At 36.6% G+C, this 20,771-nt stretch overlaps 1 protein-coding gene across 10 annotated transcripts in view; it reads right to left on the bottom strand.

Annotated features, from left to right (window-relative positions):
* Positions 1-20,771, bottom strand: part of ERC1 (ELKS/RAB6-interacting/CAST family member 1) — a 140,653-nt gene that overhangs the window by 90,187 nt on the left and 29,695 nt on the right. For 4 of the 10 annotated variants that reach the window (XM_087935049.1, XM_087935048.1, XM_087935053.1 and 1 more), the window contains exons 6-11: positions 18,330-18,497; positions 11,469-11,636; positions 7,258-7,395; positions 5,631-5,771; positions 3,599-3,739; positions 1,890-2,083 (exon numbers count right to left, since the gene is read on the bottom strand). In XM_087935049.1, the coding sequence (XP_087791175.1) occupies positions 1,890-2,083; positions 3,599-3,739; positions 5,631-5,771; positions 7,258-7,395; positions 11,469-11,636; positions 18,330-18,497 (950 nt within the window). Of the gene's footprint in view, positions 1-1,889; positions 2,084-3,598; positions 3,740-5,630; positions 5,772-7,257; positions 7,396-11,468; positions 11,637-18,329; positions 18,498-20,515; positions 20,609-20,771 lie in introns of all 10 variants that reach the window. The other 6 variants (XM_087935046.1, XM_087935047.1, XM_087935052.1 and 3 more) reach the window with 2 other exon arrangements.

Here is a 20,771-nt window from a genome sequence, read left to right as displayed (position 1 = left end):
GGTAATCCAATCCTGAGAATTTGCTGTGGTCAGTTATTAGTGCGTTCTTAATAAAATGCTTACTTTGCATTTCCCTATCAAACTCAACGTGAGAATTGGCAATGCTAAATGTACAGCTTTTCCCTATAATATACTTGCCTGCACTTGCCTACGGCTAGGGTTAGGTTTAGATTTCTGGATCGATCTGTTGACACATTGAAATATTATATTAAATGAAAGAATAATCCAGAAGATAAGAAATAGCGATTCCATGAAGCTATTTCTTTCGAGGATTAAGTGAACATTTCCTTAAGAAGTGACTTCTATCTATATAATTTTACTGGCTTATGGCAGCATTTATTTATAGGATTTACACCCTGCTTTTTTGCCTATATAGTACTGAAGATATCAATAATTAAATATAAAACAATCAATTAAACTCCTATAAAAATGGTTAAATCACTACTAAATTGGCTCAAACATGAAAGTCTTGGCTGAAGAGGGAGGTCCTAGAAGACTGGAGATTGAGTGCAGCTCTCTGTGCATTTTACAGTTTGTACACAGTAGAAAAAGGCCCTTTCCCCATGTACCTGGCAAACAAAAGTATTTAAAACACCTCTGCCGCTAACCAGAATGTCAGAAAGCTTCGTATGGAGATGCATGGTTCCTTAGATAGTAGTCAAGTTAACAGATAATCAGAGTTGGCAGAGACCTTGTAGGTCATTTAGTCCAACCTCCCACCCAAGCGGGAGACCCTACACCATTTCTGACAAATTGCAGTCCAATCTCTTCTTGAAAGACTCAAGTGATGGTGCTCCCACAACTTCCAAGGGCAAGCTGTTCCATTGGTTGATTGTTCTCACTGCCAGAAAGTTTCTCCTTATTTCCAGGTTAAATCTCTCCTTGTTCAGTTTCCATCCATTATTCCTTGTCTGGCCTACAGATGCTTTAGAAAATAGCTTGACCCCTTCCTCTCTGTGGCAACCCCTCAAATATTGGAAGACCGCTATCATGTCTCCCCTGGTCCTTCTCTTTACTAAGCTAGCCAAGCCCAGTTCCTGTAACCATTCTTCGTATGTTTTAGTCTCCAGTCCTCTAATCAACCTGGTTGCTCTTCTCTGTACTTTTTCTAGAGTCTCAACATCTTTTTTATAATGTGGTGAACAAACCTGGATGCAGTACTCCAGGTGTGGTCTTACTAAGGCTTTATAGAGTGGTATTAGTACCTCCCTTAATCTTGATTGCATTGCTCCGTTAATAAAACTTAGGATTGCATTAGCTTTTTTGGCTGCTGCTGCACACTGCTGGCTCACAATTGTTCACTAAGACTCCAAGATCCCTCTCAGTTACTGTTATTGAGCCTGGTTTCACCCAGTCTATATGTGTATTTTTGATTTTTCTTACCTAAGTGTAGGACTTTACTTTTCTCTACATTGAATTTCATTTTGTTAGATACGGCCCAGTGTTCTAGCCTGTCAAGATCCATCTGGATCTTGAGCCTATCTTCTTGGGTGTTAGCTATTCCTGACAGCTTAGTATCATCAGCAAATTTGGTAAGTTCCCCTTCTATTCCCTCATCTAAGTCATTAATGAAGATATTGAAGAGTACTGGGCCTAAGACGGATCCTTATGGCACCCCATTTATAAAACCAACATCTTAAACTGTGCCCACAAGTAAAATATCTCACCAAATCCTTATTAAGTAAATTAAGGAAGTCTAGTAAAAAAGATAAATACTTCATAGAGAGAATCCCGAAATTTCAATTTATCTTTCGGAATAGTCAAAAAATGGCAGACTTCTCAACTGTTAAGAAAACATTGTTTTAAGTGCGTACCCACCCGTAGTTTTTTAAAAGCTCAATATATATGAAATTTGTCTTTCCTTCCCCACTCTCTTACACCCTTCTCACCTTTCCAGTTCAGCTATCTTCTTATCTTTATCATTCTTCTCATTTTCCATCTCTTTTAGGATTTCCAGCAAGCGATCAACTTCAGCTTGAGCCTTGGTAGACTCTTCTCGATACTGGGCCACCTCTTTTTCGATCTGCTGAAATCTATCATTAATCTCTGGATTGGCCCTGGCCTCAATGGTTGCTTCATAAGCCTTTTGAAAAAAACATTGTAAGAGTTATTTTGCACATCCATGCTACAAAATATTCTATTCTGAAAAAAAAAATGTAAGGAGAGCCATTGCATACAAAGTGGAGCCTGGTTCTTTTTATAGTACGAAGATATATTAATTCTTGAACAACAAAAAATTGTACTCTTAGTTCATTTAATATTCACATAAATCAAATCTTTATTGTAGTTGTAGACCAGCATAATGAAGTATTATTTAGATTTGTTAATGTATGAGTGTCCAATACTGGTCACATTTTTAGACTGAGTATTTTCACCTATCCTAGAAGCAATAGAATAAGTCTTAAAAAAATAATTGGAATAACTTATACTGCAATATTTCTTAATTTTCTACTGAAGCATCTATTATAATTTATTTTTCTTTCCAACTGTTGCCAGTTTTTGCTTTTGTCTGAATATCTTAAGAAACTCAGATTTTAGTCCAGATAACTTCACCATAATATCTTATAGGCTTCCTGGAATTCCCAAGAAACTCCGCAAGGCTGCATGACATGAAATACATCTGACCACAAACATTCTTCAAGAGATTAAAAGTCTTGAAAGTCTTAAGATTATTCAAACTGACTTAAAATTTTACTGACTGGATAGAATTGAAATACTACTGACAGATTAGTATAATACAGGTGTCCATCTCTTCTGCCAACTGAGATACATTCTTTGGGCTGATTTCTAATTATGGAAGTCTGTGGTTATGGATAGATTTGGACTGTCTGTTTGGATAGATTTCCTATCTTCTTTAAAAATTGTGATTTTTTTTTAAAAGTAAGATTTTTATGGTGATTTCTGAAAGCCCCACTATTCCAGATTGGAAGTGTTGCCATAAAGATTTTCAGTAGCTTTCCCTAGTTCATAAGTTTTCTTAACATTCTGACTTGCAGATTTTCAATTATCAACACCTCCTTTGAACACTCATTCAAAATATATGATTTATTTCTACTTTATTAGTACGGCATCAGGATTGTGTTTGACCTTGGGGTGGGCATAGCCATAGTGGGCGTGGCCAGCTTGACATGACTCATGTGATCAAATGCCACTTTTGCTAGTAGTTTGTTTTGCTAGCACTCTGCCAGCAAAAATGGAACTCATGAGGGCCCCCTGCAGCCCTCCCAGGCTCCATTTTCTGCTGCAATAGTCTCCTGCAGCCCTCTGCCAGCGAAAATGGAGCCCGGGAGGGCTATGCACGGCCCTCCTAAGCTCCATCTTTGCTAGCAGAGGCACTGTGGCTGGTCCTTCCCTGTTTCTAGGGTAGCCCCATGGGCCAGATCTAAGTACCCCTGACTTAGCTGATAACCTTTTGAATACTTATGTGTGTTATAAAGAAGCAGATTATCTGATTTTAAATATCATATGAAAATGGACAGGAACATCTTCCCAAACAGAGTAAGATGTAAATAAATAATTTTACTTATTCTGCATAGCAATGAACTTCTAAAGTCATAATTAAAATTTCATTTATGAGGAGACCGTATATAATGTTTACCTTTTTCAGCTGAGATTCAAATTTCAGGCATTCTTCCTTCTTTTGCTCTAAAGCAATTTCTAATGTTTTCAGTCTAGAGTCTTTTTTCAATCCTGCTGATGCTAATGATGAAGCATGTTCCTTCAAATCCAGGAGTGTAGTCTACAAGACAATGAATGCAGTGACAGATATTGCTCCCATTCTCAAATATTTATTGTGGTCTTTCATAAGACTTGAAGACTACATCACAATAATGGATTATTCCATTCCATTCCACTCCATTCCCCTCTATTCCACTCCACATATACTATACTATTTCAGAGTCAGGCTGAAGTGTTTTTAGTTACAAGTTAGTTACTAATGTTTAAAACCATTTGAAGGATATATGACTTAAAAATAGCTATTGTACTATTTTCATTGTGGTAAGCTGTGTATTTGTTTAAATAAACAATAGGAGTTTGGAAGGGACTTTCAAGATTAATAAAAAATATCAAATTCATTTAACATGCTGTAAATCTAAAAATAGTTTGATAAATGGTTCTTTTTTACAACATAAAGGTTTGTTTCACTGATTCTAGCAGAACGTGTAAGGGTGTATAAAATGGGAAACAAAATTAGTTTTGATTTTGGAACAATAAGCCTTCTCCCAAACATTCTAAATAGATTATTTTCCAATGAAGTCCATAATAGAAGCAATTCAACAATTTCAACAGAATTAAAAAAATATGTTTCATGTATTTTGACTATAGAAAACCATGGAATTTTGGAATAAGTCTTTCCCTTCCTAATTTTTCACTCAAGGGTCACAGATATCAGTGTCTGTCGTCCATTCTGCAGAAAAAAATCACCAGGGATAATTCTTTTTATTTTAAAAATTCCAATAAGAAACCACTGCAGGCAGTAGGAGATCTTTCAGTCTCAAAAGCTGAAGCCCAGCAAAAAATAATAGGTCTGTTGGCCTTTGTAGATTTGTGTTCTGCTTTGGGTTTCTGTGGATTGCTGCATTCTTTCATACATATCATTAATGTTAAATAAGGAAAAGACAAAACAAATCTATGCCTTAAGTTTCTACATTCATTTATATCTATCCATTTACAACTCATTAGCAACCAAAATTCAACAAAGCAACTTAAACTATACTAACTCAGTATTGTAATAGCAGTGGTCCTTGCATTTACAACTTGCAACTCAAGGAGCTTTTGCAATAATTCAGTTGTGGAGCCCTGATTGTCTTTAACAATAGTGCAAAATACACAATCGCCTAAGCCATAGATTTGCAAAAAACAATAGTGCAAAATACGCTTTAGGTCTAAGCCACAGATTTAAGTAACTGTTGTTTTGTTACACTTTATGGATGATTGCGTCTACTATGTTAGCTTAGATGGATTTTCTTTAAAAAAAAAAACAACCCTGATCACAAGGCACAGGCAACACACACTGAAAGTGCTTCCATGTGAAATACAGAAAATACCACCTGAAGTCTTGGTCCAAGTACCAAAGAAAACATGATTTGTTTGGAACTCAAAACAACTTTTAGAACATGCACATTTGATTCTGAGCATGTAACAACTGAAATATTTCAAACTCCAATGTTTTGCACACCCCTACTTTTGACATAAGGTTGTGTAGATGATGCAATTACTCATTTAACTTAGTTGTCAGCTTAGAATCAAGACAAACTTAATTAGTTTTCAAACTCCATAGACCGAAGGAATGCCTCTGCCCACTGATTTCTTTTTCCCCACGCAATAAGATCGCCTTTGGGGAGCCTAGTCTGAGTACAGCAAGTGGCTACTGGGAACAGTCTATTTCAATTGCATTCCAAGGACTCTCAGCACAGTATATGGTGTGCTATCTTTATTTGTTTTCAGAATCGTGTATTTTTTTATCTTCCCTCTTGTTCATTTTCTCAGTGGACTTTAGACTACATTTGAAATATCTAAATTCAGAGGTGCACCATTATTGTTAACCAATATCAGTACGTAAGTAAACTATTATAACCCCCTTTTAATGCTGCAATTCCAAAATGTATATATGCATCTCTAAGATTAACCTCCTTTTCTGTAAGATCTGCTTGCAAGATGCTGACTTTCTCTTTAAGGTCTTTCATATCTTTTTTATAGTTGTCAATCTCCTCTTGTTTTTCTCGCTCATCTCTGTCACGCTGCTCCTTGAGACGCTCAATAGTACGCTCCTGGCAAAAACAGAATAGCATTGTCAAAGAAACATAATCTTTTAATGGACATAAACTCTTTGATTTCAAATAATTCCCATCTCACTCAGAATACAAGTCCCAGTAAATTCAATTTATTGGATTTTAAAGAATATGAAGAAATGTGATTTTAAATAAATGCTTGTAATCATTTTATTTTGAAACCATTAAATGGTCAATACTTGAAATAATTTATTAAATAACTTGCAAGGATTTTTATTTTCAGAAACTAAGAATTGAGGCAGCAATTCATTTCTAAAAATGGCATTACTAACAAAAATGACAAAGGATGCAATATAATACTATACATAGATAAGAAAGGAGCTTCACAGTGGAGGCATCAGGCTTTATGTTATGAAAAGATAAGAGTTCTGTTTTTTTAAATTGAAAAACATCATTGATTACTTTGAAATAGATATTTACAAATTTATAAATTCACTTTAGAGTGACAATAACCACACTAAGATGTCATTATCTGCAGGTAAAGAGAAGTGAAAGAAAAAGAGGTTAGAATTCAAACTGCAGTATAGGTGACTTGAGTTCTAATATGGAATACTTATCATTTCTCTACAGAAAAATCTATGTACTACTAACTTTCATGTCTGTACCCTTTTACTGAGCAAAATGGTGCAAGTCAGGGTAAACCTTCTGAACCAAGGCACCTCAACTAAGGGTTAACTTAGAGAATGTGTCCAATATCTGGGACCCATGACTCCAGTGGAATTGAAATTTGGCAAATTTTATAAAACTTTTATGACATCAAATAGTCACAAGTCATTTCCAACAACATATCATAAACATTTTCTGTGGTCAACATGGGCAACTTGAAAGGCATCTCTGAATGTGTCCTTGAAGTTTTAAGAACTTTTCTAGTGAATGCAATACATTAGAAATTGCCAGGGTTGGTGGTATTGAAGAATCTGGTGAGGAAAAATCTCTAAACAACGATCCAAAGGGTCACTGGTTGTTCACTGCAAAAGTTTCCAAACATGGCAACTTTAGGACTTGTGGACTTCCAGAATTTCTCAGCCAGCCATGTTGCCTGGGGAATTGAAAGTCAACAAGTTTTAAAATTCCAAGTTTGCTGGTCTAGTGAAAACCTAAAATTGTCATGCAAGATTATTTTCATTATTTGACGTTAAAGGACATCAAAATCCTATGGACTCCAAGATTCCACTTGAACAAGCAATCTTGACAATGTCATTATCTCAATTCATTTGTTTTCCTTTTGACTTGGAGGAAGGAGGAGGTCTGCTTGTTTTATAAATTTTTTCATTTTCCTTTATTTTTTATCATTACCAGGATTAATAATTTTGCATTACATTGTTAATGCCATGGTATGCATTTATATTTTTCTTCATTTCAAGCAATAAAATGAGAGGATACAGAGAATTACTTCTCAAACAGATGTCTACAGTGATGAAGGCACAATCTTTAAATAATGTTACCTCCTTTCCTTCAGACTTACCTTTTCTGCCAGTGCTTCCTCTAGCGTAGTCAAGGCTGTATCGGTGTTGGTGGTATCAGCTTGCAGGGATTTTACTCTTTCTTTCAAACTGCTCATTTGTTTCTCTTTGTCTCTTAGTTGCTCCTGAAGATTTTCAATCTTAAGGGAAGGACACAACATAAAACTCAGGGAGGGATTACAGTTAGGGATCACAGCTGTTAGGATCCAATAATCCTAATTGCTATTCTCTATAGTGTGTAGCAGAGAAAAATATCATAAACTAATGGCCAAAGAAAGTAGTGCTGATTGTGGTCCTGCGATTCAGCCACAATGTCAGGCCTGCAAAAATCCAGACCACCACTAGATACGGAAAGTTGTCCTTGCTGGTGGTCATCCAGATTTTTGAGGTCCAGACTTTATGGTTCTATTGTGCAGAATCTAGAGGCAGGGGGAATGACAACAAGGAGGAACATAGGAAGACCCCCTAAAGCTCTAAGGCTTCTTCTGCCTTTATGCAATGGAACCCAACCATTTGGCCTCAAGTTCAATTGTCTCCAAAAGCATGAAGCACTTAGGATCCTCTATGCTTGTCTGAATAAGAAAGCACTTTCTTATCATTGCACACCAGAATAATTAGTCACAAGGACAGTCTGTTTCCCCCCACATGCCATCACTCTGCTAAACAACTAATTCCCACAACACTGTCAAACTATTTAGTAAGGCTGCATTATTATTATTGTTCTCATCTTTCTTATTACCTATCTCCTTTTCTACTTATGACTATACTATAACTTTGTTGCTTGTATATTTACAATTTATATTGCTTTATTTAGTTTCCTAGTATGATTTATGTTGATTGTAGCTTTTATGTACACTGAGATCTTATGCACCAAAGACAAATTCCTTGTGTATCCAATCACACTTGGCCAATAAATAATTCTATTCTGTTCTTTTCTGTTCTGTTCTATTCTATTCTGTTTCTCTCTGCAGAGAGAAACTCATGGTATCAGAAGTATGGCTTATGGGAAAAGGTTAGGTTTAGGATTTAGGGGATTTCCTTTCCATTAAAATTTATGATGTATTTGTCAAGAATTTAAAGTGTCCCCAGGTATTTTGCTGAAGTGACCAACAGCTATCTCTCTGGAAACGGCAATTATTTTATTAGCCAACTGCATGAACAGTTAATTCAACTGAACTGTTTGTTCAGTTGGCTAAACAAGCAGAAGACTAAGTTAAGACATGAATCTTTAATCCATTGGTGGCCTATAATAGAAATATAGTCAATAAAAATACATATGAAGGGTCTTGATAGGCATATAGAGAAAATCTGATCTTAGAATCTGTACCAGAAAGTAAGTGGGAATTTCTACTGTTTTAACACATGTTCCCAAACTGACTTTAATTGAAACATCAATTCTATCTTCCAAGTCAATGATTTAATACAAAGTTCAGAAATCTGTAGCACAAATCCACACAGGAATTTCTTCAGGGAATGGCATTTATCGTAATTGCATGTGAGAAATGTCTAATCAGCTATTACTGTCCTATTTAATTTCTTGTGAATAAAAAATAAAAAAAAAACAAGAAAAATGTGTGCACACTGATGGAGAACTGATGGTTGTAATGTAGGAACCTCAAGTTACTCTGTTATAGTGCAAATACAAGAAGATTATACAAGAGTTCAGGGAAAAAATAATCCTTCTAAGTATGTACGGAAAAAAACTGATTGATTGAGTTACATACATACATACATACATACATACATGTGTGTGTGTGTTAACTTTAACAATAAATAGAACTATGATGTATAATTCAAACCAATAAAAACCAAACTAAAAATGCCATTCAATACAGCCATAAGAATACAACCTCTAAGAGAAATACCCTATTTAAATCAATCTAAAATGTAAAACTGTCTCAGCTCTCTAAAAGTAATGGAGACAACATGCATATTTCATCAATCCATTGTGTCTGCTCTCTGCCTCTTACACACCCTGGGAAGAAGATTAAAGAGGACCTATTAAAATTAGAGTAAAGCTCGTAACATAGACATACGAGCTCTGTAGGACATTTTATTCTATAAATCTATTTTATTTCTTGTACAAGCTGACACACTGCTCATTTCTCTCAATTAATATTAGCAAACAGTTCACATAAATAGCAGTCAGGAAGTCTTTCACAGATTTCAGTGAAGCGGACAACACATTTTCAAGAATGTCAATAATTATTTAATTCTGTGATGTTTATATATATTAAAATATAGTAGAATGTAAGGATAACATGAAATAACAGAAAGCAAAAAAAAAAAACCCGTTTCTGCATGTTTTATAGAATTCCTAGCACTCTTACAAGCAAAATCCTGCCCACTTAAACTAATTACTGAATATAATTACTGATAGGCAGGCAAAGATCAACAAAGAGATACTGGTATTGATACTCAAGCAATGTTTTAATTTAATGAGAATCAGTTAAGTAAAAGTGACTAAGACTTCCTATTCATTCCATTGCAAGGAAGAGCTACTATACTCAAGATGTAATCTTAAACATTTTGTAGCTAAGACCTTGTATGTCTTGATGAAACTAATTTCCCCAGATTCATTATGGTTAACTCTAACCATTTATTTGAGGAAACTGGAATAAAAGAAGTGCTACAGAAAGAAAGTTGCTCAAAATATCTAGAATCATTTTATTTATTTGTTCAATTTATATCTCACTTTTTGCTCAATTAAGTACTGTATTTTTTGCACTATAAGATGCTCCGGAACATAAGACGCACCTAGCTTTTGGGGAGGAAAACAAGAAAACTGCCTCTGCCTCCCAGCATCCATCTGGTATTCATCTGGATAACATCCTTGCAGCAAACAGCTAACAGCCTGGTCAGTTTCAGCACATTATCGCAGCCCCAGCACATGGTTTGTCAGGGCTCCATTCCACTGCGCCCACCAAGGTCAACTGAGCTGAGCTGAGCTGCTGCCACCAGGGAATGCTGGAGCCTTCGCTGCTGAGCAGTGGTTGGATCGACCTCCTGGAATATCGCCGATCAGCTGTTCTAGGCGGTGGGGATTGGCGGCAATGGTGGTGAATGGCAGTGGCGGCAATCCCCACTGCCTAGAACAGCTGACTGGTAGTATTCCGGGAGGCTGATCCAACTGCTTGGCAGTGAAGGCTCCAGCATTCCTGGAGCAGTGCGGCAGCAGTGACAGGTGGCGGCAGTGACCCTAACCCCTCACCACCACCATATTCGCTCTATAGGACAGACATTCCACCCCCTTTTGGGGGGGGAAAAGTATGTCTTATAGTGTGAAAAATACAGTATTTGAAGTATAGATTTCTCCAGATGTTTGAACTATGATTTCATGATTCCTTACTACTTATATTATTGAAGAAGGTGAGGTTATACCCAAGGAACTGGAAGGAAGCAGGTTGATTATTATGCATCATTACTTCATAAATGATTAACAAAAATAGAAGTTAACTTGTACTTAATTCATGCTTTCCATAAGTATCAATTTATGACTCTAAGTATCTAAATTCATAGATTTTTTTTTAAATGAAAGCCCCTGTGCTTTGACCCTATCAAACTATAGTACTTTATGCAGCAAGAAAAAAATAAAAATAAAACAAAATTATCCTTAGAAATAATCATTCAATAGGAACCTGATCAAAGTACAAAATAGCTCAGAGAATATTTTCACTGATACGATTACTTGTGTTGTGAAACAAGTGAGGAGGTAGACATTTGCCAAAGGTGTCTGCAAATAGAAAATATTCTCTCCAGATAAGTATGAAATCAGTGCTTCTACGACGAAAGAACTAGAACAATCCTAGATTATTCTTTGAAAAACCTGCATGTGTGATTTGCATAATCTGGATGAAACATCATCATATATGTTCATGCTGATTGCATAATCATTCTAGCAAGTGATGCAGGATCTGACACTCATTTAATGAGTATTACAGTGAATACAGTTGAGGCTAATAAGATGGCTATCTTATCCATATATTACAATTCACGTACTGCTTAATTTAGCATAGGAATCATTGTTAATTATCATGAATTTATAAATATATTCATTGCTATAAATATATAAATATGTTCATCGTTACTAGAGTCAAAGAAGGCTCGCTCAGTCAAGAGCTTCAGAAAGCAACTTTACAGCTAAGGCTATTGCTACATTCTGGTGAAAATAAAAAGGGGGTTCAGTTTTTAAAACAACGTTTGGTAAGCCTACCTTTTTTTGAAGAATGTTAACCTTGCGTTCTTTCACATCAAGCATATCCTTGAGATCATGAATCTCTCCAGCTTGCGTTCCCTTCTCCTCAGCCATCTCTTGAATTTGCTTAGTCTTTTTGTTCAACATTGCCTCCTTCTCTTCCAGGCGCAACCGAAGTGCATCTACCTGAATTCAGTCACAAGAAAAAAAGCATTTAAGCAAGTAAATACTGCTAACAAATAATTGATCAATACATGGGTACTGTATTTCTCTTCTCTTCCTCACTAAGAATTAGTAAGTCAAGAGGGTAGATCTCTCTGTTGCTTTTCCCCACTATAGGGAGGACCTATTTATTTAGTCTGCCCAGGCAACTGATAGACCCAGCTTAGAGCAGTTTCTATAGCTATGGTGTATCATTCTACTAAAGCCACAATCTTGGAATGAGCAAGCAATGTTGGCCTTGAATCCACAGAGATCCACAGAGTCTCTGATTTTCAGATATACTAAGGGGAACAAAGTGACAAAAGAGCCACCCATAGAGCTTCTGGAGAAAGAGAAGAAACTCCAACTAAGCACAGAAAAGGGTTTGTGTTAAGGACCAACTTATGGTAATTTGGGGGAGGAGGAGGGGGAGACATACTTATTTCTTATTCAGTCCGCATACTGCCATCCAGTGATCATATTTTGGCTGACCAAGTTGCTGCTGGATGCAATTCAAGGTATTGGTTGTCATCTTCAAAGTCCTATATGGCATGGGGCCAGCTTATTTGCTCCAATTGTATCTGCATACTCCTGGTCCCCTCAATGAGGTACTGATCCCTGATAGGTCCTAGGAAGCAGTCTTCTCCCAGAAACATGGACAACCCCAGTGTTATTGGATTTTCAAAAGACCTAGCTCTTCTCCCAGATTCTGGCCAAGCTGCTAATTTGGATACATCAATGAGGATGTATAGCCGTGATGGCGAACCTATTGACAATTCGTGATGGCGAATCCTGGCACCTATGGCACATGTGCCGGAAGTAGCACGCAGAGCCACTTCTGCTGGCACATGAGAGGTCACCTGGAAAAGCCCCACTGTGCATGTGAGCATACCACCTGTCTGCCAGCTGATTGTTGGGTATCTGCTGCGCATGCATGGGGAACGGGGGCGTGCAGGAGGCACGCACATATGCGCAGACTTGCGGCGCGCACGGGGGGTCTCTCACACATGCAGACACATGGTGTGCGGGGGATCATGCACGCATGTGCAGAGATGTGCAAGTGCAGAGACGTGCGGTGAGCACGGAAGGTCAAGCGCACATGTGCAAGGGGCGTGGAGAGCCCCTTCTGGGTGCTGGCACGCGCACATGCAATTTTCAGCACAGGAGCCAAAAAAGGTTAGCCACCACTGATGTATAGCATAGGTAATTTGAGTTTTTAATGAGAGGCTCTGGACCTGGGTTTCTTTCTTTTTTTAACTTTTGATATTTTAAACTGGGTAGATAGGCAACCTTACAAATTTGATTAGCAAATAATAAATGATGAAGAACTGCTGTTAGGAAAGATTTTATGGATGGAGAAGGTTAAAAAAATAGGAACTTGACAAAGGAATTATCAAATTGTATTTTGTAAGTTTGTAAGAACAGGGAAAATTCTCTTATTATACTATAAATGGGAAGAAACTATATCTTTGAATGTTCTTCCTATCCTGTATGGTACAGTAGTGAATTTTGACTACCAAACTGACATACTCTACTATCACTGCAGTTCAGATTCCTAGACAATATAACTAAATTATTATTTCCTATAGTTTCTTTTGTGTATATTAGGCAAACAGGGAAAAGGGATTTATTAGAAAGTTGTAATCAAATATGCACAAGTTCAAATGGTTGCTAAACAAGAAGTCATTAACCAAGGGATACTTCTCTAAGTGTATGTAAGTTTGTGTGCATATGTAAAATTACAATTCAAAATCACAGTCAGTGTCTTAAATATTTAAGTATATCAAATAGAAGTAGAGATTTATTTTGTATGTGCAGAAAAGACAAAACTGGAATGTTAGTAAATATTTTCACATGAGAAAATAATACATTTCTTGGACACTGAATTCATGTTTCTACGCTGAATTGGTAAGAAGTAGGCCAAATAACTGGCACTTTAAAAAAATCCAGAAACAAACAAAAACTATTTTAAGAAAACTATTTGGCACAATATTCTTGTAAGCCAAAGGGATCACGTGCACAGTAATAAAATTAAATATAGATGAAACATTTTATTCCAAAATAAAAGTTGATCTCTATTTTGCTTTATTTACAAAAATATTCTAAGTTCCTTGGCCTATTGATAAAGCCTCTTTCTCAAATTCAAACTTGCTACAATAGCCTCTCTACCTATTTGCCTTTTGGAATAAACAAGCTCAAGATATTTTGCATTTCAGACCACTGTTACAAAAGTCATTGCCAACCTTAGGCAACTTAAAACAAAATAGACAAAGCACATAAAAATATAAAATGTAAATTTATAAATCCAATGGTATCCGTGGTAATAATTCATACCACTGATTTATTAATTACCCCAAAGAAATTCATTATGCAGAAAACATATTGAATTTCTTGGCCACTGGCAAATGTGAAACATACTGGCAGCTGTTATTAATTCATGTTCTCTCTGAAGATACATATTTATGGACTAAATAACAGAAGCCCATACTGCTTTAAAGGCCAAAAAAAAATTTTTTTTTTGGACCACAAAATAATTGGTAATAAAGATTTAAGAAATGTCATCTCCATTCCTATACTATTACAGACCAGTTTTTTTGGTTTTTCATTTATGGTGCTTCTCAGAAGCTTTCTTCATCTAACTTTCATTGTACAATTTCCTGTACAGTTTTTATTTTTTCTTTCAGACTCTTTGTAGAAATATTCAGTAAGAGATTAAACGAAGATTGTCTTGCCCCTCCTCAAACTGTTAAATGGAAAGGTTTTAAATCAGGTAACTGCAAATTGTTAGGCTAAACATTTAAAGAGCACTTTAAATTCTGTAAATCAATTTAATGTTAGGAAAAAAAGCATTTTGAGTCATAATATAAATTAATGTGTAAAAATATCCTGAAAGTTAGGATTTTGTCAATCTAGAATATTTCAAGCTTCAGAACCAACGTGAAATATAACATTTATTTAGCTGTTAAGAAAGAATTCAACTTGATAATTTGGTATTTTACAAATTGTTTCCCAATTAGGTATTTGCAATCTATGTAATCTTATTCTGATGATTCTAACAGAAGACAAATTTTAATAACTAATATACTGACGCCCTCTTATGGCTAATATACATAACTTTAGTTAGCCATAAGAAAGCAATTACATACACACAAAAATATACACAGTTATTTATGTTTATATTGAACATTTCCCAGTTAAAAATGTAATGGAAGTTTTACCCACACCTATATGTATTATTTTCAATACACATGGTCTGCCAGAACATATATTTAATCTATGGCACACAAATACACCTCAAAGCAACAATGACAATACCACTGTTAATGTAAAAGCCGCAAGAATGCTTGATATTTCCCTTTATATTTATGATATTGATATATTTAAAGCAAAGAACCAAATACTCAATTCCCCGTCATTCATTTTTCAATGTCAAGATTAAAGGACTTCCGTAAACAAACTTCTCTCTTTTGAAGGACCTGAATCTTAACATGAAATTGATAATTTTATATGTACCGTTTGCTCATACCAGTAGTCCTCAACTTATGACTATTTATATAATGGTCTCAGAAAGAGTGCTTTATAGTCTATATTAGTACTCCTGGCCGTTGCAAAATATCGCACCACCACCACCCTTGAGGTCATATGATTAGGATCCAGGTGCTTGGCAACCTGTTATAGTGAATGGTGCTGAATGGTGGAGAATCAATATTCAGGGATGAGAGAGATCTTCTGGGGTTTGTCACCAGCTACAAGTTATCATGTGGCTGCAATGTTCTCCGCCAGCTTCCCTAGAATGCCAATGGGGAACCTAGGCTCCAATGGATGGAATGTCTCTAGGGGCAGCATCTGTTTCCACAAGTGGCAGGACAAAGAACAAAGGGTCCCCTCCCCCCTTCACTGGTAATTCTATCAGGAAAGGCTTTGTAAAAGGATTAGAGATTGGGGGGGGGGGGTAGATAGCTTGCAGGCATGGTTTGAGGATGAAGAAAAATAACACATCAGTATTGCAGTTACTAAACAGAGAAACCAGTTTCAACAAAATGGGGACACAACAGATGAGAAAGGAAAAAAATGGATTCACATGCTTCAGGAAAAAGGATGAAAAGGTAAAATCATTTAAACACACAGTAAATGCAAGGATGAAACTTTTCTTGTAAATGAACTTAAAACATTCACTAATAACCTTGGGTTTTTCTTAAAAGCACAGAGAGGAAATAAAATTGAACTCTGTTCCTCATCCAGTCTAGTTGGCCAGACCAGACTGGAAGAAGACATTTTCTCTCTGTTTTTAATTCTTAACAATTTAAAATTAATATCTGAAGGGATCAGAGACAGTTAACAGTTGCAACAGTTACCTCGAGGACACAAAAAGACTTAGACACACACACACACGTGCATGCACACACACACAAAGGACACAGAGAGGAAAACAAAACTCTGAGGTTTACACACACACTGATCATTCCTACAATAAATATCTCAGTTAAATTGAGGAAGGCATAAATCTTAAGGAACAAACCACGTGGTTGCATAGAAGACAGAAAGACACAGAAAGAAAGGGAAAAAAACCTGGCAGAGAAGGCTGCAAGCTGCTGCCTCCTGCCTAGAGGACTCCCCCTCAACTTTGAGGCTGGCTGAAAGTTTCCTGAAGATTTTGACTCTGTTCCTGCACCCCACTGAAGGAATTTGCTTCCATGCGTGGAAGGGAGCTGAACTCCTTTGGTGGAGTTCAGAAATGGAGTCCAAAATCATTCAGCTCTGTTCTTGCATCCCACTGAAGGAGTTCCTTACCATGCACAGAGGGAAGCTGAATTCCTTCAGCGTGCAGCTCTTTCATCCAACCTTCAAGAGCAGAGGTGTCAAACTCGATTTCATTGAGGGCCGCAGAAGGGTTGTGTTTGATTTCAGGGTGGGCATGGCCAGCTCAACATCACTCATGTCGGGGGCACTTGTGGTGGCCAAGTGCTAAGACCCTCACTCCCTCTCATTATAATCTTCCTTCCTTCCTTCCTTCCCTCCCTCCCTCCCTCCCCCTTTCTTCTTCCTTCTTTTCCTTGCTCTCTTCCCCTCTTTACTTATTTGTCTTTGTCTTTCCTCTTTCCCTTTCTCCTTTCCTGTCTCTTCTTGGATGCTCAAATACAAAAGGGGAAATATTTGTCCTTTTGTTTTGTTTTTAGCTTCTTTTGCTAGCCTCTGTCAGTGAAAACAGAGCCAGGGCAGCTGCTTGTGGGCCCTGGGTCCTGTTTTCAGCCACAATGGCATCCTGCCACACATGCTCTGTTTTTGCTGACAGAGAGCTGACAGAGGCTGTTGTAGTGTGGCCCTCACAGGCTCAATTTTCGCTGGCAGAGACACCGTGGGCCAGTCCTTTGCTGTTTTTAAGCATCCTGTGGGTCAGATCTGCCCAGTGGGCCTTGAGTTTGATACCCCTAATCTAGAGAAAAGAGTTAAATGAAATCCAAGCAAAGTCAGCATGGTAAGGGGGTATGGGAGACCCTGGGAGGTTTGGCGCAAGCCATACATGAATGTTTCTTTGCTTGTGAGTTGAAAATTCTGTTCGGATTTTGGCAGGGAGGCTTTTCATCTCCTGAGCAGAGCCTTACAGGATCTCCCATATCGCTCAGAGGAACCCCATGCTTCTTATTCCAGCTGCTTAACAACCCAATTATTTAACAACCATAACCAAGAGTGCCAAGATTGTGTTGTTGAGCGAAGCAGTTAAGTGTCAACTTCTACCTCGCTCAATGATCAGCATTTTGGTCCCAACTGTGATAATTAATCAAGCACTTCCTGCATTTGTAAATAAAAGATAAAGCAGAATACAGCCAAGACTTTAAAATGTTGCACAGAACTGGAAAAGCAATACCAAAAAATGTTCAATACTGTATTTGTATCAGTTTTGACATATTTAATTATAAGACTGGCAGCAAGTTACAAAATAAAATTATCTCTTTTACAATGTGAAATGATCTCATATTTCTGTCAGTGTTAATTCTAAATGTCTTATACAAGCATTTAAATTAAGTGCATTTGTCTTCTACTATGCCCTGAAATGAGGATTTGGAACATAACACAACCTGATTAAGAGGAAGTTAACTTTAATCAGGTTTAATTTCAGTGCAGATATAAACAAGTTTAGTAGCTGATAAACAGGCAGGGTGTCTTGTAGACTAGTTAAAGAACACAAAATAGAGGTATGAATGGAGAGCCAGTTTTAACTCTGGATGAAAATAAATTATTTCTTCTCATTGGGACCTAAATTATCACATCAGGAAAGGTTATAGATGACACCAAATTACAGATATATCTCATTAATGTAATTGGGACTGGAATTTCTGTTTATCAAAAGCTATGAGAATTATCAATATTCAGGAATCAGAGATCTTCTAAAATTTGTCACCAGTTGCAAGTGATAAACAATGGGAGAGAACTATTATCTTCATACTGCATTTATAGATTAATTAGTGGATACTGCTGAATAGATCAGATTCTTCATTTTCTCAATTCTTTCTTACGATTTAAAGAGACATTCAAATTTGGAACTAGGAAATCACAGATTTTCCTTCTAACTTAAGAACTGAAGAAAAAAATAAAACAGAAGGAATGCGCATTCCACAGCCCAACCCAATAATCTAAATATTGTGCAGAACTCCCTAGTATTAGGGATATGTTTGTTACCTCTGTTTGCAGGATGGCAGCTCTCTGTTCTTTTGCTGTGAGGGATTCCTTGAGTACATCAATATGTTGCTTGCTATCAGAAAACTGGTTTGTGAGGGTTTCCAATTTTGTCTGTAAAGCCAGCAACTCTGTATCTTTCCGGGATAGTTCCTGTTTCACTTGACCAATCTATAGGAAGAACCAAGTATGAGAATATATGTTATGAAATGGCAAGAATGCATTCAGAAGCGTTATGGAAATGGCTTCATTCCAGTTTAGACCAACAAGGTATGGCATCAAGTCAGCTCAAGGAATCTGAATAAAGGAATAGTAAATGTGAAAAAAGCATGCTTTTGTGTTAAGTTTACAGAATTTTTGAGGAAAACAGAATAAAGCATTCCTAAAAGAAAAATCCTTGACAGGAAGACTATAAGACGTTATAGTTGTAGTAAACAGTTTCTCTTATAATCAGTAGCCTCGCAGTTGTGGAAAGCCAAAATTGAAAAAGGCCCAAATACCAAGGAAATCAGTCGTAGTGTAAGATTTTTTTAAAGCATTCAAAAGTGAACAGCAGGAAAAAGAACCCTGGTTTTTAATAAGCAGAAATTGTTCCGATTTCATGAAAACTATCACCAGAATGTATTACATGTCTGCATTATTATTACTTCACATCTTTTTTCACTTTAGCTTTATATGCTTCCTCAGACCTCAAGAGACGCAGGATAAAATATAAATATAAACCAGGGCAACATATATGGGCAAACATAGTTTTGGGGTTATTTTCAAGGCTTGGGGATAATTAGCTACTAGCTGAAGAGTAGCTAAAGTCTTAAAATATGCTGGCCATCTTTTAAAACCTTATGTGAAAATGGCAAAATCTTGCTAGATTCCATACCAGAACATTAAAATCTTGTGAAATTTCATGCAACTAAATCAAAATCTGATGAAGATTAGCAATCTCAATTTATTCCATCATTTTGGGTAAAATCTTTTGGGGGCAAAATATGCCTTTATATCTGTGGATATCATATTGCCGACCCCAGCCCATGGAAGGAATTTAAATAAAAAATAGTAATCTTTTCATCCTTCAATATACTTCCAGCTCTTTAAAAATATCTTTAGCTCTCAATAGTAATATCAAGATGCCAAGAACCAGAGCATTTCCACTTCCTTTGTTATCAATACTATCTACTACCTGACTTTAAAGAACAGGTGTAACTTCACTTCATTTTTGCCTTAAGACTTAATTTTTTAGATGAAAAATACAATAGTTTCCTATTTCCTACACAACTTGACAACTAAATAACATAATACACAATTCAGAAACTTTCAAATTCAACAAATCAAACTTCTCAAACACATAAATGTTGGTATAGTGATGAAGGTGCTGGCCCAGAAATCAGAAGACGGTGAGTTCCACACCTGCTTGAGGCATGAAAGTCAGCTAGGTGACTTTGGGCCAGTTGCTCTCTATCAGTCCAACACACCACACAGGGTTGTTGTTCTGGGGAAAATAGGAAGAGGCAGGAGTATTAGGTATGTTTGCTGCTTTGAGTTACTTATAAAATAATAAAGGTGGGGTTTTTTAAAAAATGAAATCTTATTTTTTTCCCATCTAGAAAGGAGCACAGAATGGATTCAAGGCCACAGATTTAACCCACACATTTCAAACAATAAAATTCCTCTTTTAAATATATATCAGAGAAATGCATTTTATTAGAACTAGAAATTGAATTTGCTGCATACAATAAATCATAAAACTACGAAAGACATCTAATGCGTCCATGCATGGTATGTCAAAAGCATCATTCCAGGAAATTAAAGTAACACAAGATGCATATTTATGCCCCTGACAGTGCATTAAAACTACGTAACCTTATTAAAACAAGATTAGCAGTATTCATTTCAAAAGCTTAATACATGCATCTCAAAGATATGAAACATGCTGTGACAATTTCCTTTCATATTCTTTCTAAGCGCTAAAATTACAATTCATGCAACTGTAGTGATCTTTTAAGCTGAGCAACTAATATTGGGTGTTCAAAGGAGTAGATTATATATTGTAATATATCAACTAGGTGTGAATAAGGATAGGTGCAGTACTGTTAGTTTTCTTGCTCTTTAGCGTTGCAGAGGGTGAAGGAAGGAAAGTAAGCCACCCCAAAAAGCTAGCAGCGCTGCGCCGCACAAAGAAACTTCAGTCTTACGGCAGAGACCTCTGTCTGGAGATCGGCCACTTTTTTTTTCAGTTCCTCCCCTTGAATCTCTCTGGTATTTAGCTCTTCCTTCAGTTGCTCTACCTGCCACGACATTGTTATTCTTTTACATTTAGAGCAAAATATTTTCCTCTTAACCTGCCGCTATTTGAAGAGATGCAAAGAGTAGCAAACATATAAACAGCTAGCAGACTCTCCATGATTAAACACCAGTTCCTCAGAATAACTTTCTCCTAAATTCATACTG

This window comes from Pseudonaja textilis, chromosome 5, assembly GCF_049901715.1.
Source record: "Pseudonaja textilis isolate UNSWEBS1 chromosome 5, rPseTex1.2, whole genome shotgun sequence".
NCBI lineage: Eukaryota > Metazoa > Chordata > Lepidosauria > Squamata > Elapidae > Pseudonaja > Pseudonaja textilis.
This window is presented reverse-complemented; position numbering and strand designations above follow the sequence as displayed.